The following is a 27,157-nucleotide window of genomic DNA, read 5'->3' on the forward strand; positions in this document are numbered from 1 at the left end:
TCCTTAAGTGTGGCCTTTTTACTGAATCCAAATTCTACAGAACAAATCCTTTTATTTTCATTAATGCGTTTTTGTTCATCTTTTATATTTTATTTATAAAATGAATGTATTTAAAATACCGAAGAATAAAGTAAGTTTCAATGAAATAATCCTCCCAGATTGACTGGCACAATTAGAACCTTAGTAAACCATAAGGGCTAAATTGATGGTTGCTGTGTTCATGATTTGACTGGTGCCTCTACCACACCAGGCTGGTTGTGAGAGTCTATGGGGGTCAAGTACACCAGTCTGTTATCAGCTTTTGACAACGGTGCACTGTGTTTCTGTTTAAAGTGTAATTTGTGGATAGTTGCACAGCTCAACAGTATTTTTTAATTCTGTCTGCTTAACAGCCCATCATGTCAAAGAAGACCAAGAGAACACTGAAGGAAGAAAACAGATTTTTTTCATGAGGATTGGGAATTGCAATATTATCTCATTTCTGTTAAATATAAGATGATTTGCTTGCTTTGTGATACTGCAATATCAACATTAAGGAAACTGAATGCTCATCAGCATTACAACACTTACAAGGACCACAAATATTTTAAATTTGAGGGAGAGGTACAAAAGGTTGTATTGCAGAAACTAAAAGATGAAAAGCAAAGCAAAGACAATTCTTTCAAGGAGCAATAAGACCTGGAAATAATGCCACTGAAGCAACTTATAAAGTAGCTTATATACTTGGGAAAAAAGGGAAGCCATTCAGTGATGTAGAAATTGTGAAAGAATGCATTGTCGAAGTTGTTGGATGCTTAGACCCCGGTAATGCTTCAAAGTACAACAACTGCCTCTTTCAAGGAGAACCATAACTGACAGGCAGCATGAATTCGCCTTCAATTTAATAGAACTTCATGCAATATTTCAAAAGGAAAATATGTATTATTCAATTGCTTTGGATGAATCAACTGATACTACTGACTTGGTGCAGGTTTTATACTTCATTTGGGTCATAACAGAAGATTTTCTTTGCTACGCAGTTACTTGCTCTGGGCACTCTTGCAAACAGAACAAGGGGAATAGATATCTTCAACAACTTTCAAGGTAAATGTCATGAAGTTGGACTGAATGTGGTAAATTTAGTGAGTGTATGTACAGACGGTGCACCTTCCATGACAGGAAAACATGAAGGGTTTAATACACAGATAAAAAAAGTATTAACAGATCCAGATGTTCTCATTTCTTTTCATTGTATCTTGCATTAGCAAAAACTCTGTGCTAAAGCTACTGTTTGAAGTGACACGTTGCAACAAGTTGCAAGTATTGTTAACTATATTAGTGCAAATGCAACACGGCATCATCAGTTTCCTAACATGCTAAAGTTGAATGATGAGGTATTTAGTGTAGATTTTCTGTATCATTCTAAAGTGCAGTGGCTATTGCAGGAACAGGTATTAGCCAAAATTTTATCTCTGCAAGAACAGATAGTTAAATTTTATGAAGAACAGAATCAGTAATGCAAATTATTAAAAGCAGATTTCTATAGGAATGTAGCATTTCTGTGTGACGTTATGTCAAATCAAAACAACTTGAATACTTACTTCTTTGCAAGGTAAAACTAAGTCTATATAGACTGTGGCAAAAAATCCAAGCATTTCAAAAAAAAAAACTACCTTTTTTTCAAAACATTTCTTCTTCAAAAGGAAATTTCAGATGAATATTTTCCCCAGTTAGCAAAGCTCACTGATGAACAGGATGATATATGTGAATCATCTGAAGAATACGCAGCTGTTACAGACCTATTAATTGGAGAATACACTGAAAGGTTCACTGACTTTGAGAATCATGACATCACACTCAAATTAGCATTTCAGCCTCACCTTGTTGATATCACCAAGGCACCTTAAGAACTACAGATGGAATTGACTGAGCTTTCAGTAGATGACTTCTTCACGTTTTAAAACTTTTTATTTGTATATTTAAAAAATTGTGCATTCTAATAATTAAAATCATTTGAACAACAAAAAAACTGGCAGTCTGATTAAAGTGCATTTTACAGCCTGCAGAAAACCTTGGGACAGCTTGGTTTTACTCTAGATTTCGTTGTTGTCCCACTCTGCTTCTTCCTTCACCAACATGCAAGTTCTTTTCCTTCCCCACCAGCCAGACAGGCAGACGGAGAGGGAGGCGCAGCCTTCATTATCAGTAGTTCTCACTTCTTTGATGTGAAAGGGGCAGCACTGTCATTTAAACTTGATCCAACCTCTTTGCATCTCACACAGTTAAACAGTTAAAAGAAGTAAAATAAGAAAGCAATGCTTGTGGAACATGTAGTACGAATTGGCAGCGCCTGTCTCATTACCACTCGTCTGCTTGCTTCTCTGTTCGATCGTTTCTTTGGAAGGCAGTGGACTTGCATTTCTGTCTTCTTCAATTTTGATTTTTGAATTTCTTGATGTCAGCCATAGCGGGTTTGTCAGACCAGGTTGTGGAGGAAGTAGAGCGAGGTGCAAAAGCAAGCAGGATCCAATCTGCGCAGTGACCCACCACCAAAGTGTCAGTAGATGACATTTTAAAGTCATTGTTTGATGCTAAGAAAGATCCAATGGAACTATGGAAAAATGCAGTAGAATACCCACGCCTTCGACAACATGCACAAAAAATGCTTTCTTGCTTTTCAACCACTGATTGCTGCGAATCTACATTCTCCTACCTAACCCAAATCAAGATGCCCTTAAGGTCACAAATGATTGATACCCATCTAGAGGATCAACTAAAACTATGAACTTTCATGACGCAACCAAATATTCAAATGCTTTCCAGCAAAAAGCAGACACAACGAAGTCATTAAAAGGTTAGTTAACTTTAACAAATAGCTTTCATTTTTTGAAATTATTAAGCATATAGGTAGTTAGATTTTTACAAATTAATGTACATTTTTAAGTATATCTAATTGAAACTTCTTGAATGCAGCCTTATTTGATTATAGCTAAATTAATGCAGCCTTCCAACATGAAAATGTTTCCCACCCCTGTCTTATTACATTTACTCTTGGGTGGGGTTTCTTTTATGTGTGTGGGGGGGGAGGTACCATTTTTTTTTTTGCAAAAGAAAATTTTTTCCTAATTACATTTTTAAATTAGTTATTGCTAGCATGTATAGGAAAGCTATTGATTTTGGTTTTTTGTTTTGTTTTGTTTTCGAGACAGAGTCTTGCTCTGTTCCCTAGGCTAGAGTGCCATGGCATCAGCCTAGCTCACAGCAACCTCAAACTCCTGGGCTCAAGCAATCCTTCTGCCTCAACCTCCCAAGTAGCTGGGACTACAGGTATTCACGACCATTCCTGGCTAATTTTTTCTATATATTTTTAGTTGTCCAGCTAATTTCTTTCTATTTTTAGTAGAGATGGGGTCTCACTCTTGCTCAGGCTGGTCTTGAACTCCTGACCTTGAGCAATCCTCCCGCCTGGGCCTCCCAGAGTGCTAGGATTACAGGCGTGAGCCACTGCGCCCGGCCTGATTTTGTATGTTTAACTTGAATCTGGCTATTTAGCTGAATTTTCTTATTAGGTGATTCTGTTGAGTTTTCTATGTAGGCTAGGGATTGGCAAATTGCAAACCTCAGGCCAAATCTGGCTGTCTGTCTATTTTTTAAATAAAGTCTTATTGGAACAGAGCCATGCCCATTTGTTTCTGCATTATCTACGGTGCTTTTATGCTAGAATGGCAGAATTAAGTAGCTGTGACACAGATACTATGGCTTGAAAAGCTTAAAATACTTAACTATCAGCCTTTACAGAAAAGGGTTGCCTATCTGATGTAAGTAATTATGTTACTTGTGAATAATGACAATTCTGTTTCTTATAAATGAATTTATTCATTCATTCATTCATTCATTCACTTCTTACAAAGTGGGATCGCCAGCTTAATGATGAATGGTAATGACAGAGGGCTTTTTTCTTGCAATGCTTTGTTTCACCATTACGTCTAATGTTTAGTACACATTTCTGAAGTTATCTTTCATTGAGTTAGACAACTTTTCAGAGCTTAAAATTTTAATTTAAAGCATTGCACTTTACTCTGAGATTATGGTCTTTCTATTTATTTCTGTGAAATAGTGGTAATAATACAAAGTAGTTGTTTTTAAAATTATCTTTACATGGTGAAAAAAAGATTAATAACTATATTAATCCATGAACTAGGCCATGAAATCCAAACCTAGGAAACACTAGGCTAAGTTTTAAAGTGACAATAGTGATATGTACAGCAGAAACTCTAAATAGAGATCACACAGAGTACTGCTTTTCTTACTCAAAATTATACTGGATCTGTACCTGTAAAGAGGCAGGATAGATTAGTGGTTAAGTGGCAAAGAACAATGGGATTTGGGGTCTGGACAGCCTGAAGGAGGAATTCTGCCTACCCACTCCCAGGTAGCTGTGAGAGCTTAGGCAACCTGCCTAACTTCTTCAAGCCAGAGTTTCTTCTTCCTTAAACTGAAGGTAAAAGTAGTACCACTGCATAAATTTGTGCTCAAAATTAAATGATAGAGCACTTTGTATAATATCTGGTCAGTTATAAGTATTCAACAAATGGTAGGTATTATTATTATTATTTTATATCCCTTATTACTTAGTACATTCAAGTAGGATCATATTTTAATCTTTTGTAATAACAAAGTAGACATTTCAAGTTAACAATCCAAAGGAAGAAACAAGGATCATGCAGTTCTGACTAGGTTAATAGTAACAAATGGGTCAATGCTAATAAATACATAATCTGAGGGAGTATTTAGCTATTATGATTGTTCCATATAATTGTCCTGTAATTACGTGTGTCTCTTGTACAATGCAAACAATTTAAAAATATGAATTCAACACAAAGAAAACACAATTAACACAGGGCAAAAATAAGATCAAATATAAGTTTGTACTATACATACCAGAATCCCCCCAAATGTGGGGATGTTTAATAGGTATCCAAAAAGAAGGGTTCATGGTCAACACTTAGGAAATGCTGTTTTGGCATTAACACCGTAATGCCCCCAAAAGGAGACAAATTATTGATATGATAATGTGCATTGTGAATCTTCAGAAGAGGAAAGGCAGTATGGATTATCCTCCAAACTTATTTGCGCATGGAACCCTTCCTTCTCTGACCATTTCATAAGAATACTCTGTGGGAAATGCTGCATACAAATTCTGCTAAGAATGGAGTAAATCAATGTGAAGGTAGGAATATAAAGTTGAGAAGTTTCCATTTCTCTTTAATTAAACAGATTTCATGGAGAGGGGCAAGACTGCAGGAAGATTTTGAAAGAAGAAATGAAATGTGTTTAAAAAAACAAAACAAAACAAAAGCAGAACAAAAACCGAAGCACTAGTTAGAAAGAAGTACATCTAGAGAGTACCACCAGGAGATATATATGGTCAAGTTAGGATATATAAGAGATCAGCTTTTGAAGATGGAAGAAAAATAATTGAGTAGTGAAGAAAAGAAAAGAGAAGAGAAGAGAAGAGAAGAGAAGAGAAGAGAAGAGAAGAGAAGAGAAGAGAAGAGAAGAGAGAAGAGAAAAGTTTTAAAAGGAAAATGTGTGTATTAGCAAGAAAGTTACAATGAACTAGTTGGGCAAAACATCCTTGGATCTTCAAGCGTGTTCAACTATTACAGTTCTTACTAATGGGTAAAAAGGGAAACTGAAAGTCCAAATTTCTTAGGTTAGATTCTACAGAGCAATAAAAATTTACTTACTTCACTAGAGCAGCTGCTTCAGGAAGTACGTCAGCAAATGATTCACGGAATATGATTGCATTTTTCCTTTTACAGTTCTGTATGACATCATTGGCAAGGTAAAAGAGATTCAAACGGTGGGGATACGCAGCTAGAGATGACAAAAGACAACAAATAAAACCAAATCAGTTGATATTTATACTTAGTTCAACTTATTCCAAATACAGTGTTTTTAAACTATAACTGCTTTTTTACATGGATGTGAAAGGATGGATATAATTACATAGAAAGGAAGGATGAATAAACAGATAAATGAACTAATGAATCAGTTTATTGTACATACTAAAAACATTGACTACTTCAGGTTAAGTTTCTATTCAAGGTATTTCTCAAGTAGATTTCTCCTTCACTTTGTATACATTTGGTACTGACAAAAACCACTAACTCTGGAGAAGCTAAAATAAAATTGTACTCCCAGGAAGATAAAACAATTAAGTTGAACAAGCTGAACTAGCTGTGGGAATACCAAGGTTAGTGGAAAGAGCATGAGCTTTGGACTAGAATCAGAATGTGACTTCTGGCAAATTCTTTTTTATTTTAGGCAGAACCTTTTCATCAACCAACCCAGATACTACTCAGATACACCTAAGTCTTTCCATCTACATCTGCTGAAAGGGAGGCTCTGTTGCTACTTTCATCACCAGGTTAAGTGTCCTAAAATAATATTATCCCATGTATATACCTACAATAAGTTTTTCAAAGGCCCAATCAATTTACTACCTAGAACGCTGAGCAAAGCCACCGCAAGTTTCATTATTATGAGGGGCAATTTCAATGTCCATATCTTTGATCCATCAAGTTTTCTAGTCTCTCAATTCCTTGACCTCAAATTCAGTGACCTTTAAGAACCACTCAAAATCCCCTTCCCTGACCACAAACTTCCACTCCCATTATACTTGTTTTTCAATTTCATCAAGATCTCAGTTCTTTATTTTCTCTAACACTACATTCTCCTCCAGTACTCAATTCTTTCTCTATTGATTCCAGAGTCTTCGGTCCATTTTTTAAACTTTTCCCCCCAATCAGCGTTCTATCACATGCACTTAACAAAAATCCTAAATTTCAATCAACCTAACGAAATGTCTTTACTGCTGCTGCTGGATTCTGCTAAAGAAAAATCATACCAGAAGGCTGGGCAAGGTGGCTTACGCCTGTAATCCTACACTCTGGGAGGCCAAGGCAGGAGGATCGCTTGAGCCCAGGAGAGTGAGGTTGCAGTGAGCTATGATGACACCACTGCACTCTACCCAGGGCAACAGAGTGAGACTATTGTCTCACAAAAAAGAGAGAGAGAGAAAGAAGAAAGAAAAATCATACCAAAAGAGAATTAAAACCACATAAATTCAGTCTTGTTCAGGTGCGCCCTCAATGATACATACGCGGTCTGTCCGGAAAGTACCCAGCCAAGTAATACGAAAAATGGGGACATTTATTGAAGAAGATACAAGAAACATTGTACATAGGACAATAACGCCTCAATCCCCTTCAAAGTAGACACCTTGGGACCTCACACAGTTCTCCCAGTGTCTCTTAACCTAACCTGTACACGTTCAACATTCTCAGGTGTTCTGCTTGTTGCAGGCCTTCCAGAATGTGGATCACTTTCAACAGATTCTCAACCATCTTTGAAGCGTCTGTGTCACACTTTTACTTGCACTGCACTCATTGCATCGTCCCAGAAAGCCTTCTGAATCATCTGACTAGTTTCCGTGGAGGAGTGTTCAAGCCTAACACAAAATTTGATGCAGATTTGTTGCTCTACTCGCTTAGTCATTTTGAACGCGACGACAACACAGTACATATGCTCGCTCAACAGTGTCTAGTGTCCCACTGACTAGTACAGTGAAGTAGTCATTGTTCATGCGTGCGCATTCCAGTCTACTCTCTTTGGCTGCCAAGTTACACAGACATCATGCAAACCGTTCTTGTTACATTAACAATGGCTGGATACTTTCTAGACAGACCTTGTATAATCCCTCCACGTGTCCTTAATCAGTATCCTCTCTCTACGAGGTATTTCAAATTTTTATCACTCTTGTCAAGCCCCTATCTTACTACATCCCTTCTCACTCTTAGAAGATAAGCTTATATGCTATTTCACAGGGAAAGCAGAAATCATTAGATGGGACAATCTCTTCTAAAAAAATGTATCTGCACTTAAAATCATCCAGATCGGTTTACCTAGTAAAAAGTGTCACCCCTATCGAAGAGAAATCCCTCCACTGGATACTGTTTCCTATCTTCTCTTCACTCCTTGGGAACGTTATACTCCATTAACTATCCTTGCTTCTTGTATTTCAATTTGTATGTATAAATGTTTATTTTCTTGTAGCTCTTTCACCTCTAATTATATCTTTTTTTCTTTTTTTTGAGACAGTCTCACTCTGTTGCCCAGGCTAGAGTGCCATGGCATCAGCCTAGCTCATGGCAACCTCAAACTCCTGGGCTCAAGTGATCTTCCTGCCTCAGCCTCCCGAGTAGCTGGGATTACAGGCATGCACCACCACGCCCAGCTAATTTTTTCTATTTTTAGTAGAGATGGAGTCTCATTCTTGCTCGGGCTGGTCTCGAACTCCTGAGCTCAAGCAATCCTCCTGCCTCGGCCTCCCAGAGTGCTAGGATTATAGGCGTGAGCCACCGAACCCAGCCTCTAATTGTATCTTGATTCATATTTATATTAATGTAGTATTCCTTCTGGCTCTCTCTCAACACATATACATGCATGTCTCTCCTATTTTAAACAAGTATTCTCGTGGCCATCTTAGGTTTCCCCTAGACTTATCTTTTTCCTTCCTTGCCTTCCTTTAGTTAAGACCTTTCAGATTCAGGGGTCTGAAAGTTTTATATGTACACTCACTATCTTCACTTTAACTTCCATTAACTCCATAATTATAAGAGCTACCTTTTATTTTTTGCATTTAAAATATGCAAGCTACTATGCTAAGAGTAGATTATGTTATATAAATTATGCTATATCATTTATGTTGCCAATAGTTCATTCAAACAGTAATTGCCAAAGTTACCAATAAATTACGATTTATTAAACCCAGTGGAGATTTTTTTAAAAATGTTATTTGTTTGTGGCTTTTAGCACACAGAATAGTCTCTTAATTCCTCCTGTGGCTTCTGTCATAACCACTCTCAGTTTTTCTCTTACCTCTCTCTGGCTGCTCCTCCACAATCATGTGGAAGTAGGCATTCTGCCTGTGACCATCCTCCTTTAAATGTTGATACCCTCCAGGCTTCTCTCCTGAGCACTCTTCACTATTTACTCATAGCATACTGTTTTAAGATTTCAGGCTTTAAGTGATCTGTTTTATTCCTGGCTCTGTCACTTACTAGCTTTGGGGTCTTATACACTACTTTACTCTTCTATGTCACTTTCATTGTAAAATGACAACCTCACAATTATTAGAATTAAATGGAACAATGTATGTAAAGCATTTAGGACTGGGCTTAGCACACAGAAAATGGAATGCTATCAGCATGATCACCCACTTCCATGTCTTTAACTACAAGCACCTATATAACGACGACTCTTACATCCACACATACCAAGCCTGGATTTCCCTTTACCAGTCAATGTACACATCCACTTCTACGTCTCAGAGGTACCTTGAGCTTTCATATTTTATTGATCATCTTTCTCCTCTTCCATTTGTTACTGCTCTTGTATTTAGCTAAAACTTTAGCATTATTGTTTTAATTTATTTTATTTTATTTTTTTCAGTTCCATTTTTTTTTTTAACGGCCTCAATTTTTTTTTTAAAGGAAACAGTCTCACTCTGTCACCTCAGGCTGGAGTCCAGTGGCCCGATCACAGGTCACTGCAACATCAAACTCCTGGGCTCAAGTGATCCTCACACCTCCACCTCCCAAGTAGCTAACACTATAGACGTGTACCACCACACCTGGTTAATTCTTTTTAATTGTTTTTTGTAGAGACAGAGTCTCGCTGTGTTGACCAGGCTGGTCTCAAACTCCTGGCCTTCAGCAATACTCCTGCCTCAGCCTCTCAAAGAGCTGGGATTACAGGTGTGAGTCACCACACCCAGTGTAGCAATTCTTTTTAACTTTCCTTACCTCCCCACCCTCATTTAATAAATCTCTAACTCTAGCCAATTTTGTCTCCAATAACATTTCTCAAATTTATCCCCCCTTCTTTTCCTACTATTGCTCTTTGCTGGGCTTCATCACCTCTGACCTGGACTACTACTGCAGCAGCCTCCTAACTGGTTATTTTGCCTCTAAACTGGCCCCCCTCAAATTTACTCCCTTTCATTATTGCCAAATTTATTTTCTAATATGCAAACATTATCTATTTCTCATGTCAAATCTGCTAATGATTTCCTACTGCTTAGTGGAAAAAGTTACAAGACCTTACCCTCCTTTATAATCTGCATCCTGTGTTGTTCCAGTCTTATCTCTTCCCCATCAAATTTGAGGTTCTATCTTTAATGAATTACTCAGTTCCCAGAACCTTTGTTCATGTTCTCTCTCAGAATTTTCCTTTATATAACTCATCTTGAATAATTTTCAGTGGTTTTCTACACATCCATAGGAAATTCTAAATTTATTTCATATCAGATTCTAACCACTCCACCATCTCAATCTCTACTTCTTCCCCAAACTACCCCAAATTCTTTTTTATTACTACTTCTCCCCAATGCAAACTGTCTAGTCAGAGCACTGTGGAAATTCTGGAGGAATAAAACAAGTTGGCTGGGGTAGTTTGGAAAACTGCCTAAAGGAGTAGAAATTGAGAAGGTCCATATGGAACACTTTTCAAAGCCCTCTGTAACCTGTTTCTTGTCTACCTGCTGAGCCTCAACTTTAGCCACTTATCTCCCTTAAAGTTCCAGATTAGTGAATTACTCTTTGTTCTCATCTCCAAGCCCTATAGCCCTTCCCTTGTATTGCTGCCCTTGTTTCAACAGGCTAATTCCTTTTCTTTCTTCAGGTCTCAGCGTATACATAACATCTTCTTCAAAGAAGCATCCCTTGACTCCACAAGACTATGCCTTTAGTGCACCATGTCTTACACCTACCACAGAATTTACCACACTGTTGTGTACTTGTGTGTATACCCCATTGGAGTATAAGCACACTGAAGGCGGATTCTGTCTTGTTTACTGCCATGTTCTTAATGACTAATTCAGTGTCTGATACGTGCCCAATTAGTATTAGTTAAATGTTTGATGGAGAAGTTAAATTTTCATAGGCAGGAAGGAAGGAGAAGAATATTCCAGAGAACAAGTCATGAGCAAAGGTACTGAGCAGGACTGCTATCATTCCCATGTAATAGATGGAATGAAGTGAATAGCCCAAAGTCATAGCTACTAAGTGGTAGAGCTCGGATTCAAATCCAGATGGTTTGGCTCCAGAGCCATACTCTTAACCACTCTCTATTTTTATTTCTGTCTGACCAGGAGGGTCTGCACGGAAGAACAATGGAGAATAGGCAAAGATGACAAATTCTTTTGAGACTTAAATATTGAGCTAAAATGTTTTAGTCTTTATTCTATGGTCAAGAATAAGTCATGAAAAGTTTCTATATAGTAGGGAGTTTTAGAAAAAACAGCAAATAACTTTAGTGTTAGAAATAATCACAAAAAGAACGAATTAATACCATAAGGAAGCAACAAGACAAATTCAGAAGGCGAGATACTCTACAGGACAACTGGCCCACTCTTGTCAACAGTTAAATGGCATAAAATGTATTGGACAGATTAAGAGAGACTCAAGGGACACAGCAATCAGATGTAATTAATTTGTGTTCCTTGACTGTTATAGGTTTGGACTGACCAGCCAGCTGTAAATGACATTATTGGATTAATGAAGGAAATCAAAATGTGGTCTCAGATAAGATGAAAATTTAATGAAATGGAAATGAGAGATCATCAACTGAAAAAAAAAAACAGGAATTACAGAATAATCTCATTTTAGAAAAGAAAGGTGTATCTTTATTTGTATAATAAAAGAGATCAGGCCGGGCGCGGTGGCTCACGCTTGTAATCCTAGCACTCTGGGAGGCCGAGGCTGGCGGATTGTTTGAGCTCAGGAGTTCAAAACCAGCCTGAGCAAGAGCGAGACCCCGTCTCTCAGGAGTTCAAAACCAGCCTGAGCAAGAGCGAGACCCCGTCTCTACTAAAAATAGAAAAATTAGCCGGGCATGGTGGTGCATGCCTGTAGTCCCAGCTACTCGGGAGGCTGAGGCAGGAGGATCGCTTGAGCCCAGCAGTTTGAGGTTGCTGTGAGCTAGGATGACGCCACGGCACTCTAGCCCGGGCAACACAGTGAGACTCTGTCTCAAAAAAAAAAAAAAAAAGGAGATCAGAAAGGATATGAAACTAAGTTTTCATAGTACTGATCTTTAAGAGGGATATATATCTCTCCCCCTTTGCTTGCTTGTATTCTAATTTTATATAATACATATTTGCTACTTCCATAATAAAAGGTTATTAAAGAAATACAATTACTTTTGCCCAGAAGGTTTGACTGGTTTTCTTTTTTTTGAGACAGAGCCTCACTGTGTTGCCTGGGCTAGAGTGCCGTGGCGTCAGCCTAGCTCACAACAACCTCAAACTTCTGGGCTCAAGCGATCCTTCTGCCTCGGCCTCCAAGAGTGCTAGGATTCCAGGAGTGAGCCACCATGCCCGGCCTGATTGGTTTTCTTGAAGTAATTTGTACTTCCATCCTGGACTTCTTCTTTGAACTGCAGACTCAAATATCCACCCAATATCTCCCCTTGGATGTCTAATAGACAGCTCAGAGGCAACACATCCAAAACTGACCAGAAGGTCAACTATATCTCATCTCTTCCTCTAAAGTGTCTCCTCCTATAGTCTTCTCCATCTCAGTAAATGACACTTCTATTTCTTCTGTTGGCTCCAGAAAAAAATCTTGAGTCATCATTGACTCTTCTCTATCTTTCACACTCCACATTCAAACTATCAGCATATCTCATTAATGCTACTTTTGAAATATATACCAACTTAGGAATTTACAGTTATGGAAAGGGGGGAAGCTAAAATTAACCTTATGGTGTTAGACTGTAATTAGAAATCTTCATATGAACTCAGTTATATACAGAAAACATACATCAATGAATACATGTGTTTGTGTGTCTATATACATACAACTATTTCCTACATCTTTCCAACCAAAAAGGCCTAGAAGCAACGACATTCCAATAGCAATGAGCAAACCCAATGCCTAGATCTTGGTTTCTAAGAGGAACCAGGGTTTCTAGGAGAAATAACTGATTCCCGGCCAGGATACAGGAAGAGTTTGAAACATCTTGCACTCAAAGAATGATGTCAAAAGAACAAGGAACCAGCTTGAAGGGTTCCTATTGGCAAAATCTATGACAAGCTAAGTGTCAAAATAAGTAACAGTAAAGGAATATGACCCCCTGAATGAAACAGGAATCCATGAATATGCAGTGATGTAAATAATAAATGGGGGAAGGGGTAAAACCCTGCCTTGTGATCAAATGCCAACTAAAAAACATAGAGGAATGATGGAATTTTAAAAATCAGCATTGGCAGCCATCACAGTAAACACTGACTCAAGCAACAATTATCAATGGATGCCAAAGCTAGTGAGACAAAGTTTAATCAGGAACAGGATACTTATAGAGTCTCAAACTATCTCCCCATAAAATATTCATTGGCTTTACAGTGGAGAAACCCAGCAAACATCATCTTAACCAAGTTATAAAAGTTAACATCACCATTAATGGGAAAGACATTATGTTCCTCCAAATATAATGCATTAAGAACACAGCATCAGTTCTGTGGTATTCCTGCCCCAAACTGCATAACCTGAATTTAATAATAGGGAAATATCAGACAAATAGAGATTTATGGATATTCTACAAGTTACTGGTCCGTACTCTTCAAAACTGTCAAGGTCATGAAAAACAAAGGTAGACTGAGAAATGTTTCAGACTGAAGAAAACTAAAGAGATGTGATAGCTAAATGCAACACATAATCCTGGACCTTTAAAGACTATTATTGAAGCAACTGGCAAAATAAAACTAGGGTGTGCAGATTCAATGCTAGTATTGTATCAACATTCATTTCCCGATTCTGGTAGTTGTATAGAGGTTATTTAACAACCATTACTGTGGATTGAATTGTGTCCCTCAAATATTCATATGTTGAAGCCCTAACACCCAATGTGACTATATTTGGAGATAGAGCCTATAAGGAAGTAATTAAGGTTAAATGAGGTCAAGAGTTTGAAATTATTTAAAAATAACAAGTTAAAAAATATATAGACTCCAACTACTACTGACTACCTCTATCACTGCCTCCTGGTCTAAGTCACCATCACTTTTTGCTTGAATTATTGTAATAGATCTCCTAACTGCTCTCCCTGTGAGTGAGCCTTGAAAAATATAAATCTCATCACACTACTCCACTGCTTAAATCCCTCCAATAATGGTTCCCTTCCTTAATAAAAAATTCAACGTCCTTACAATGGCCTATAAACTCTAAACAATCTGGTCCTGTATTATTTTTCTGACTTAATTTCCTCTTTATCACTCATTCCATTCCAGCCACCCTGCTACCTTGCTGTCTCTGCAGGGCCTACAACACACCTGGCATGCTCCTTACCTCAGGGTCCTTTAAACTCAATGTTCCCTCTGCCTGGAATATTCTTTCCCCATATTTCTCATGGTTCACTCTCTTATCAACTTTAAATCTTTGCCCAGGCCAGGCATAGTGGCTCATGCCTATAATCCTAGCACTCTGGGAGGCTGAGGCAGGAGGACAGTTTGAGGCCAGGAGTTCAAGACCAGCCTGAGCAGGAGTGAGACCCCATCTTTACTAAAAATAGGAAAATTAGCCGGGCATTGCAGTGTGCGCCTGTAGTCCCAGCTACTCAGTAGGCTGAGGCAGGAGGATCGCTTGAGCCCAGAAGTTTGAGGTTGCTATGAGCTAGGCTGACGCCACGGCACTCTAGCCCAGGCAACAGAGTGAGACTCTGTCTCAAAAAAAAAAAAATCTTTGCCCAAATGTTACTTTCTCAGTGAATACTTCCCTGACGACCTTAATAAAAATTGCAATATCACGCTAACAACACTCCTATTATCCTTCCTTACTTTATTTTCCCAATAACCATAATTTTCCAATATACTATATAATTTACTTTATGTCTATCTACCTGCCCCCAGGGAATATAAGCTCCATAAGGACAAAGATTTTTTTCAGTTTTATTTACTATTGAATTCTCAGCACCTAGAATTGTACCTAACACATATTAAGCTTTCCATATAACTATTACTCAAATAAATAAATTAGAAAAAAAGAGAAGAAAAGCACAAGGAAAAGAAGAAAAGGCAATAAAATGAGTAGTCCTCGTTTCTGTTTGGTTAATAATCCCACAAGGTTTCTTAGGTAACTGTATAGCACAGGTAGACCTATCTGAGATACAATGAGGTATTCTAGGGGCTATCGCAGAAGTTAACCTAGATATTAAGTCAGTCTTGTCACAACAGCAATTACTCAACAATCTAGAAGCTAAGCACTCAGCCTTTTTATCATTATAGAGAAGGGGTGTGGTTAACAATAGGAAAATGAGGGTCACTGATTCAAGCCTAAGTACCTTCAAAATAAAACTGTCAATCTGGGGACAGAAGGGTTAGGTAATTTTTAACTTGAGTTAACATTAAAATTTTGTGTCTACCTTGCCTTGTTCCAAAAGTAGGTTAAGGCAGTTGATATAGAAAGTGTTTTCAGCATAGGTAGTCTTTCAATTATAGAGAACAGGAATTATGGTATAATGGAAAGGATACAAGCATGAGAGTCAGAAGACCTGAGTTGTAACCCTTGAAAAGGATTTTCTTTTTTTTTTTTTTTTTTTCCTCCCCACTTGTATTTCATTTTCATTAGCTTTAGTGTGTCCTCACTTATAAAGCAAGGATGATGAAAGGAAAAACAAAAAGAAAAAGCCACATGGACAAAAATGCTATTTGTAATTGTACAAAAATTAGAAGCAACCTAAAGAATAACAACAGAAGAACAGAAAGCCAGGCATGGTGGCACATGCCTGTACTCCTAGCTACTCAGGAGGCTCAGGTGAGAGGATCATCTGAGCCCAAGGGTTTGAATCCAGCCTGGGCTACAGAGCAAGACCCTGTCTCCAAAAAGGAAATAATAATAATAGGGAAATAGTTAAGGTACATACATGTTATGTGGTTGATAAGTATGTACCTGTTAATAACATGAAGACGCTTGCATTACAGTTAGTGGAAAAGAAATGAAAGAAAAATGTACGTACACCATTATGTAATACACTATGAGAATGTAAATGAATATTTAAAAATGGATGTTATTTTCTAGACTGTCTGTAATATAGTTATAATCAAAAATAAAAGCATAAAAATAACCAATTTGGATTAGAATGTCTGTAACATACCCTTTGGCTTTAATATCCTATAATTAAATAAGTATTAGTGAAGACACTTAGTACAAATAATGGCAGAGTTCGAAACCAGCCTGAGCAAGAGTGAGACCCCGTCTCTACTAAAAAATTGAAAGAAATTAATCAGACAACTAAAAATATATAGAAAAAACTAGCCTGGCATGGTGGCGCATGCCTGTAGTCCCAGCTACTCAGGAGGCTGAGGCAGAAGGATTCCTTGAGCCCAGGAGTGTGAGGTTGCTGTGAGCTAGGCTGACGCCACGGCACTCACTCTAGCCTGGGAAAAAGAGTGAGACTCCGTCTCAAAAAAAAAAAAAAAAAAATAATGGCAGAGCCACTAGAATATTTAAATAGAATTACATCTTTTTTCAAAGAATCCTTATCTCTTTAAAGAGATAGCCTCCAACTTCCTTAAAATCACTTAGTTGCTTTGTTGAGGGTTAATAAGAAAAGATTAATTATCTGAAAAAGCATCAAGGTAGCAGAAAGAACAGTCAACTACACAGAAAATCTGAGTGCCACACTGTTTCACCACTATGTGAAGATGATCATTTATCACCCAAACTGAGACACTTTGAGAGTGAAAGGATATCACATCAGGATGTAGTCATATATGTGTTAGGCTGAGCTAAGACCCAACTCACCTAAAGGCTTTGTAAGATGAATGGCTTAAAAAAGTTTCTAAAGCCCCTTTTAGATCTAAATACTGTAATTGTCTTTCTCTTTTATGAACTTAAAATACTGAACAAATGGTGCTACACTGTATATAAGTCAGATGCTTCCTTTGTTTACTAAACTGTTAATTCTTTAAAGAGAGTACCTTAATTTCTTCATTGGGGGTTCATATTTATAATTAAGTTTATCTGGGGACAGATTAACTAACAAACTTAAAACGTAAGACTCTGAGGGAGGAGATGATAAATAAAAAAAAAAGACAAGAAAAGAAAAAAAAAAGTAAGACTCCTTCTCTGATGAGATGTTCTTGCTGGGACTGAGAAACAATGTGCTAACTCAGCAATACCATGGTTATGGGAACCCTAGCACTGTATGTGCCATCCCCAATAATCAAAAGCATGATATGAATACCATATGCTCCACAGAATATCCTAATACAAAAATTAGAGATATCAAGAGATATAGATTACTGGAGGTCATATCACTATTTGCATTTAGTATATAAGAATTCTCTTCTAAGTACTTAGCCAGAGTGAAAGAGAAAAAACAATTAACAACAAAGTTAAACAAATGTTCAGAGGCAAAGGCAATTACAGCCCCTCCCCTTATCCTCAGGGGATACATTCCAAGACCCCTAATTGCATGCCTGAAAATGCAGGTAGTACCTAACCCAATTGCTACTGGGTGTGTCTACTGCAACACATTCCTGTTCATATCTTCCGCCGACAAATTTATGCCTTTTCCATCCTAACTAAGCACTTACCACCCATTGTGGCCATAATTTTTGCAGTTTGAGGTGCAACAGCAAAACTAGCATAAATTTCTTTTTTCATTCCTCACAATTTCACAGATAAAAGATTAAGATCTTAGCAACCTCAGCATACAATTTTTTCTTTCCTTAGTAAATTGAGAACCTTCACCTTTTCACTTAAAGGAAGCACTTTATGGCTTCTCTGTGGCATATATGAATTGCCAGCATCGCTACTCCTGTGATTTGGGACATTAAATAAAATAAGAGTTACCTGAAGCACTACTATACCGCAACAATCAATCTGATAACAGAGTCTGCTACTAAGTGACTAGTAGGCAGGTCAACAACATGGAAACCCTGGGCAAAGGCCCAGGCGGGACAGCACGAGATTTGGTACGCTACTCAGAATGGTGTGTAATTTATTGTTTACTTTTGGAATTTTTCATTTATTATTTTTGTACAGCGGTTAACTGAGGAAAGTGAAACTGTGGATAAGGGGCAACTACTGTAAATATCAGGAAGAAATTTGAGGCCATAGAGAAATACTGACTAATGAAGAAATGGAAGAAATAATATTATCTTCACAAAAATGACGAGAGACAGAAGAGCCAGAAGTTTGAGTCTCCCTAAATTTGCTGGTATTCCAAGCATCGAAACATTCAACTGATTTAATCTCTGAATATGACTGACCTTATGGAATTATATAATACCAAATACAGTATATATCATACATATATATTTCTGTACAAGGTTGTTTACCAAAAAATCATAAATATTGTAATTAGTAAATAACTTCAAATATTTTCAAGCCTAATCTCATTTTATGTACTGACTTTAGAAACTAAATCCCAATTAAAATTACTTCAATATACATTGAGCTGGGCGTGATGACCTGTAATCCCAACTACTCAGCAGGACTGCTTGAGGCCAGGAGTTTGTGACCAACATGGGCAACATATTGAGACTCTCATCTGTACAAAAACTAAAAAAAAATTAGCAGGGCGTAGTGGTGCAAGCCTGTAATCCCAGTTACTCGAGGCTGATGTGGAAGGATCTCTTGAGTTCAAGGTGACTCAACTGGGTGACAGAGTGAAATCCTGTCTCTTAAAAAGAAAAAGAAAAAAAAAAGCCATATCTAAACTAAAAAGTTTGAAGTAGTCTGTTAACATTTATAAAGTATTGATCTACTTTATAAAGTATAAAGAATCTAATAGCTCATTAAAATAATTTACTACTCAGAGTATCTGTTAAACATTGTTTTATAAAATTATCTAGAAATCTACTAAATCCAAATCTCTCCAATTCTAAACAGGAAATTGTTCAGTGTTATCAATTATCTAAACCAGTCAAAAGAAAATTAGAGTCTAAACATCCACTAACAGGTAAGTTGATTTATTAAATTCACAAAATTAATGTAACCATTATCAAATAGAAAGACTTGCAGAAAATACAAAAATGGTTTAAATACTAAAAAGTAAAGAAAACAAAATACAGCACTAAAAGCTATGTCATCCTTGACTCTTGGTTCCCCTTATTTTCTACATCTAAATCCTGTCAATCTTACCTTTTTACTACTGTATTTCATTATATTTGAAATACTGTCATTTATATCATGTACCATTTTATGTACCATCAAGAAATTTAAAAAGTACTTCCACAGGGCCCTGTGGCTCACACCTGTTATCCCAGCACTGTGGGAGGCTGAGGTGGGAGGATCGCTTGAGCCCAGGAGTTCAGGTTGCAGTGAGCTGTGATGATGCCACTGTACTCTAGCCTGGGCAAGAGAGTGGGACCCCCTGTCTCTTGGGGGAAAACAAAAGTACTTACAATTAATTGAATGAAACCATTGACTGCAATATACCCGTTGCTTTCAAACATGTTAAAATGGGGGTGGGGGAGATGTACATTTTAGAATTGATAGAATTCAGAATTTCTAATTTATTCTCCCCTGTCCACTCTTTCAATACCTTACTTCAGTTCCTTATCACTACTACAGCAAACCTCCAAATAACTGATCTCTATCTCTAGTTTCACTCACTACCCTTCAGTACATTTTTCAGACTGCTGGGAATTTATCCTACAGATATGCTTGCTCGTGTTTACAAAGACCACCTACCTATAAAGATGTTCTTTGCAGCACTATTTCCAACAAAAGTCTGGAAATATCTTAAAAGTCCATTAACAGGGGCTTGGCTAAATAAATTAGGTTACTGCCATACAGTGGAATAGTACATAGTTACTGAAAACAAAAAATCAAGGATATTCTATAGTTTATTTGGAAAGATCTCCAAGATATAAAGTAGAAAAAAAACAAACAAATACAGTGGGTCTAGTATGCTACCATATGTATAAAAAAAATACAAACATATATTTTACATTCATAGAGAGTATCTCTGGGAGGACATATAAGAAACTGCTGGCTGGGTGGCTGGTGGCTCATGCCTATAATCCTAGCACTCTGGGAGGCCAAGGTGGGAAGATTGCTTCAGGCTAAGAGTTTGAGACCAGCCTGAACAAGAGCGGGAAGCTTACAAAAGAGTCTCTACAAAAGAAAAATAGAAAAATTAGCCGGGCATGGTGGCGCATAGACTCCCAGCTACTCAGGTGGCTGAAGCAGGAGGATCATTTGAGCCCAAGGAGTTTGAGGCTGCAGTGAGCTATGAGGACGCCACTGCACTCCAGCCTGGGTGACAGAGCAAGACTCTGTCTGAAAACAACAATGAAAAACAAAAACAAAACAAAAAACCTGCTAATAGTGATGCTTCTAGGCAAGGAAACTAAGGGATCAAGACAGAGAGGCAGTCGTGATAGAAGAACTCATTTTTATTGCATGTCTTTTGGAACCTGCCTTGGACATAAATTTACTTATTCAAAATAATACATTAAAAATTAAAGAAAATATCCCTATGCTGCTACATTTTACACCCTTCCTCAATACTGCTAAAACACTTTGCACACAGACACTGTACTTTTCACTTGAAGTTGAAAATATCCATTTAAAAATGTCTCCTCACCAGACTATGAGCACCTTGAGCACAGTGGCTTTATACCTCAAGGAATAAATAATATAGTGCATGTAAAATATATCTGTTTGTAGTACCTGTTACAAAGTAAGTCAAATACTTCACTTACATTAGTTGTTTCCCCACAGCTTTCCTTCCTTCTAAGCTAGTATATATCAAGTGAGTATGAGAGAAAGCCATCTGATTAAACTAATCAAATTAAATTAATATATGTTATGACAACAGTTCCTTCTCTTTAACTGTGGCCTCTGAAAACTGGGAAAAAGAAGGTTCCTCTAATCCTAGACCCTGGACTCCCTTGCTCTGTTGTGGTTCCTAACATCTGGGAAGTGTTAAACATCTAGGCTGTCAATCACTTGAGAACCCTAGTCTGCAAAGAAGTCTTACAGTTTCAAGACAACTGTTTTCTTTTCAACTGACCTCAGACATGTTTGGTCTGCCTGTAGTAATACTAAGTATAGAGATTTATATGAGTTGCTTAGCTGCTTACACCTAATTACTGTGCAGAATAATAACTACGTACATATCAACTGGCAAAATTTTTTTAAAGTTGATTATAACCCAAACTCTCTTCATGCATGACTCAAATGTTGGTTAATCATATAGTCAAACTGTGTGCTCATAGATTAAAAAAAAATTGTTCATAGTATTCCTTCCAACAAAAATGCTCTTATTCTTCTTCCATTTATTTGAATTCTTATCTCAAAACTCAAGTCAAATCACTGATCCTCAATGAAAGCTCTTGAAAGCATTTCTGTTTTCTTTGCTCTGAACTCGTTTAACTTTTACTTGGCTAGGCTGTAAACTCTTTGAAAACAGAATATCTTCTATTTCTTTTCTATCTTCTATAGTACTAAACAAAAACTAGCCTTTTAATATGTATTTGTTGACTGATTGCTCATCTACCTTAGTCTTGCTTGTGGTAAAGAAAAAAAAAAGTGCTTTTTTCCTTTTCATCTTCAATGAATATTAGGACTATTTATTATTCACATCAATGAAGGGAAATACTAGTGTGGCTGATATAAACAAAATGATTCCCAGAATATCTCCATTGTAGATTTAGAATATATCACATCAATTCTTTTATTAATATCTTGGTAATTATACTCTTAAGCCTATATCACAATAATCTGTCTCACCCTCCATACCTTATACTTCTCTAGTAGGTAAGGAACAGATGCTACATAAGCAAGAGAAGTATAACTTGTGAGAAAACAATATATTAACCAGGATATTAATGTTAAAATTTCTATACTACCTAAAGTGATCTGTGGAATCAATGCAATCCCTATCAAAATACCAACATTATTTTTCGCTGACCTAGAAAATATAATTGTACGCTTCGTATGGAACCAGAGAAGACCCATATAACCAAAGCAATCTTAAGCAAACAGAACAAATTGGGAAGCATCAGTCCACCAGACTTCAAGCTATACTACAGAGCTACAGAAACCAAAACAGCATGGTACTGAAACAAGAACAGAGATATAGACCTTTGGAACAGGACTGAGAATCCAGATATAAAACCACTCTCATATTGTCATCTAATCTTTGACAAAGCAGACAAAAATATACATTGGGGAAAAGAATCACTATTGAATAAATGATGCTAGGAAAACTGGATAGCCACATGCAGAAGATTGAAACTAGATCTGCACCTCTCACCTGTCACAAAAATCAATTCACAGTGGATAACAGACTTAAACCTAAGACATGAAACTATAAGAATTCTGGAAGAAAATGTTGGGAAAACTCTTATAGACATTGGCCTAGGCAAAGAATTTATGAAGAAGACCCCCAAAGCAATCACAGCAGCAACAAAAATAAATAAATGGGACCTGATCAAATTAAAAAGCTTCTGCACAGCCAAGGAAACTATCATTAGAGCAAATAGACAACATACAGGATGGGAGAAAATATTTGCATGCTACACATCCGGTAATGGGCTGATAACTAGAATCTATATAGAACTTAAGAAAGTTAACAACAACAACAACAAAAAATCAAACAAATCCATTAAAAAGTAGGCAAAGGACACAAACAGAAATTTTTCAAAAGACGACAGAATACCAAACATATAAAAAAATTGCTCCACATCTCTCATCATCAGGGAAATGCAAATCAAAACCATATGAGACATCACTTAATTCCAGTGAGAATGGTTTTATCAACAAGTCCCAAAACAACAAATGCTGGCATGGATTCAGAAAGACAGGAACACACTTACACTGCTAGTGGGACTGCAAATTAATACAACCTCCATGGAAAGGAATATGGAGATACCTCAAAGAACTAAAAATAGAACTACCATTTGATCCAGCAATTCCACTACTAGGCATCTACCCAAAGGAAAAAAAGTCATTTTATAATAAAGACATCTGCATGCAAATGTTTATGGCAGCACAATTCACAATTGCAAAGATGTGGAAACAACCCAAGTGCCCATCAATACATGAGTGGATTAATAAAATGTGGTATATCTATACTATGGAGTACTACTCAACCATAAAAAACAATGGTGAACTAGCACCTCTTGTATTATCCTGGTTGGAGCTATAGCCCATTCTTTGAAATGAAGTATCATAGGAATAGAAAAACAAGCACAACATGTACTCACCATCAAATTGTTACTAACTGATCAACACTTAGTTGCACACATATAAGTAATAATCATCAGGTGCCAGACAGGTGTGGGGGGGAGGGGATGGGTAAATTCATAACTAATGGGTGCGGAGTGCACTGTCTGGGGGATGGCACATTTGTAGCTCTGGCTTGGGCGATGCAAAGGCAATATACGTAACCAAAATGTTTGGACCCCCATAATATTCTAAAATTTAAAAAAAAGAAAACAAAAACAAAACAAACAAAAAACCCCCAGGATATTATTTGACATTTCAATACCAACATTACCACCACCAATAGAGCATATCTAAGACCAGGAGATACAAAATTATACATTTACAAAAAACTTGAGAAGAATTTTCCATAAAACTTTTATAATATAATGTCAGCTAACCTGTTTTCACTGTCAGATACTGTGCTCTGGTTTTTTTCTCCATTTATCTAATAAGCAAAGAAAATTTTCCAAGAAGCAGTATGACCTGGTACATTAGTTCCCAAATTCTGGCTTTGGGCTATGATGAAATTTCCACTGGTTTGCAGACAAATGAAAAACATAAAGAACGTAGCTTATTTATTCTAAAGCAAAATGTATACAAATTAAAGGATTGTTCTTTATTATTTTCTTTCTACTTTTCTGCTAATTAAAATATCTTTATGAAATGATAACAATTTTAATGTTCTTAATTAGCAGTATAAACAATCCCCTTTCAGCACCCTTAGATTTTACCTTCTTAAATTGATTGGCCCAAGTCTAGAAACTACTAGTCCAGTGGATCTTCTCTGACCCACTGTGAGCTACCAAAATGAATGCATGCTTAATACTTCATCTACTTAGTCTGCTTTTTACAATTGATAATTAGACTTGTGTTTTAACTGTACTAAAACTTCTTTCTTAAGATTATATGGACCATGATTCTCCAGATAACAAAAATACAAGAAGCAGCTAAAACTAGCACATCCCAGCAAAGTGTTTATGTGGTAAAATATCTGTTTAGATTCTGAACTAAAGGCCAAAGACCTGGATAGGAGTTAATCACTACTTCCCTGTTTTTAGATGTCTTTCCCCCCATCACTGCCAATAATTAGTTCTGTATTTGTTCCAGGTTATGGTTTCGTTTTGTTTTTTCAAACAATTTACATTCTTGCCTTGTCAGTTGTTTTCATTTTTACCCAGGAGCTGGGAACCACACAAATCTGTAACAAACCATACCAAATCCCCCAAACTAAAAACTCCAAGCATTAATTTCTCTTCTCTGCCTAGCAGAACCCCAGCAATGTTTTGCAAAGTCTATAAAATCTTGGCACAAATTCAACAAATTTTCATAAACCACCCACTCATGCAAAGCACATGCTAAAATAGGTTAAGAGTAAGTAAGGTATGTTAGTCTGAATTCAAGAGACTGACTTAATAGGCATTGAAATGACAATATGTGATAGTGCAAAGAAATGCATTAAAGACACAATTAATATTAAAATAACATCTATATGCGTTGGAACTGGGATCCCAGACCCTGGCACAACACAGAGAAGGGTAGTAGTGGCAGCTGCTGTGGTTTTGTACTGGTGCCCAGCAGAGGAGGTCGCAGCGTGGTGGACCCTGGATTCCCAGAGACCTTTGCCTCTACCATGATCGAAGGGCCCTGCACTTGCCAAGGACAAGGGGCAGGGGTGAACATGGCCCCCATGGGCCCACAGCCCCATTAGGAATTTAAACCTTCTCTCAAAAGAATAAGGTAGAGCTGAAGAAAACAATGAATAACCAAGGGTCACCTGAAATTGTGACTGGCTCACTAATACCAGGACAAAGGTAGATTACTACTCAAGTATAAGTTTTCCGAAGAAACTGCTATGAAGATGTCTGATATAAAAGCTTGGGCTGAGTACATTGTGGAAAGGACCCATATGGCTTCCTTATTTTGGCCCTTACCTCATGGTTCCTAAGTGCTGTACTATCTTGGAAACTGGCCAATATGATTGAGGCCAGGGAGAAGGAGCAAAAGAGGAAACAAAAATGCCAGAAAATACTGCAAAAGCTAAATGACTACAAAAGACTGAAGGAATGAACAGGCTCTGCAACCAGAGAAAAATCATTTGGAAAATTATGCAGCTTTGGGAAGGACCCACTAGGGTTTTGTCTTTGGATTTCTTGACAGTATTATTTAGTGAATGAAATCTGACCAAACAGAAGAACCATGTTAATTCTGACCTCAATACTATAGTAACTTTTAGGCTTGGGTGTAGAAGTTTGTTAATATCTACTGACAGTTATTGTAAATTAGCATTTACTATGTACAAATTCCTTATAACTGACTTAGTCATTTGCCACTTAGCAGTTTACATACCAAAATGAAAACATCCTGTGGAGAAAAATGACTTTGGATTATGAACTCTATTCAAATGGACAAAGGAAATTAGGAATGTAAAAGTCAGAATTGTCCTCTCTGAGATGAAAAGTGTGTTTTGGCTTAAAAGAGATACAGTATATATTAATCATACCTTTTAACATTATTGCTTATTTATTTCTAAGAATAGAATTATTTCTGGCTTTCTCAAAGCAAAATAATATAAGTCAATGAGTACTTTCTGCATTTTTCTCATTTTAGCCTTTCAGACAACTGGTAATTAGCAAGACATTCTGCATTTTTTAAAACCTCATTTTATGAAGAATTCTCTTATCTTGATTATGTAGAATACCACCTACAGGATATAACAATTTTTGTACTTAGGAACACTGCCATTTTCTTAGAGATGACTTGAGAAGAGTAACACTATAATTTAGAGCTTGCAGTAAAAATGCCAAACATCGGAGCATCTTGTAACCAGTTTATTTTTGTGCTAAGTAGAACTGTGAAATAGTTAAAATGTCTTATCAGATAATTTACTGACTATATAGACACTTTTGTTTTTTATTTCATTCTTTGTTTTAATTTATGTGGTGGTGATGTCCACTTTTTGATCAAACAAGTTCAAAGTGAAAATAAAATTTCACATTTCTTTTAAAGAACTCTTAAAGAGTAAAGTTAAGTCATACTTCATACATGGCAAATAAAGGCTTAAAATTTGGAAACATTTTGTTGGGCATAGTAGTAACTGGATGAAAAGGATAAATTATGTCAAGATGATAATGTGCTATAATTAGAGCTAAAGTACATTTCTTTCAGTTAAATAGTATAACTGGATCCTTTTACTATTAATAGTAAGCATGGCTTTTATAAATATATGGTCTAGTAATTCTATGCACTGTCAGTATCAAACAGCTTATTTTTGTTTTCCGCAGCTCTCTGATTACGAATTTTAGATTATAAATAATTGTCCAATAGCTTTAATTTAAAAATGAAACTAAATATTGAAATAAATTTGATACTTTTTTAAAAGAGGTCTTGGGTTTTTGTTTTCTTTGGAGGGAGTAACAATTTAAGACATGTCAGGCAAATCAGAATTTCAATTATAGCTAAGCATACTTGTAAAAGTTTAGGACAGCGTTTCTCAAATATGAGAACCTAAGGACCCCTGAGAATGTTTATGGACCAGTTTGAATAACACAAATGCTGTTATTTTAGGTTATCAGTTCCTACTTGGTGCCAGTGCACGCTACACATTGCAACTCTAGGCACTGAAATAATTCAGTGTTTAGAAATGAGCTGTTTATTCAAACGACCGAAGATATGCTTTCTATATTACTGAAATTAAAACAAAACTTTAAAGAAATGCTTGTATAGAATTATTAACCCCAACGGATCCACAGAGCCTAGGTTAAGAAAAACTACATTAAGATATATCTAAAATGTTTGGTTTTCTGCAATCAAGCTGTTCACGGAAAGAATTTATTTATATATATATGTTTTTTTTTAACTTATAGTCAAATTATAGACTATAAGTATTA

The 27,157-nt window shown here is 36.7% G+C and overlaps 1 protein-coding gene across 1 annotated transcript in view; it reads right to left on the minus strand.

Annotated features, from left to right (window-relative positions):
- RPRD2 (regulation of nuclear pre-mRNA domain containing 2) overlaps nt 1-27,157 on the minus strand; it is a 113,391-nt gene that overhangs the window by 55,922 nt on the left and 30,312 nt on the right. Inside the window, exon 2 of the mRNA XM_012658522.1 lies at nt 5,735-5,859. Within this exon, the coding sequence (XP_012513976.1) occupies nt 5,735-5,859 (125 nt within the window). The remainder of the gene's footprint in view (nt 1-5,734; nt 5,860-27,157) is intronic.

This window comes from Propithecus coquereli, unplaced genomic scaffold (genome assembly GCF_000956105.1).
Source record: "Propithecus coquereli isolate 6110/MARCELLA unplaced genomic scaffold, Pcoq_1.0 Scaffold59, whole genome shotgun sequence".
Taxonomy (NCBI): Eukaryota; Metazoa; Chordata; class Mammalia; order Primates; family Indriidae; genus Propithecus; species Propithecus coquereli.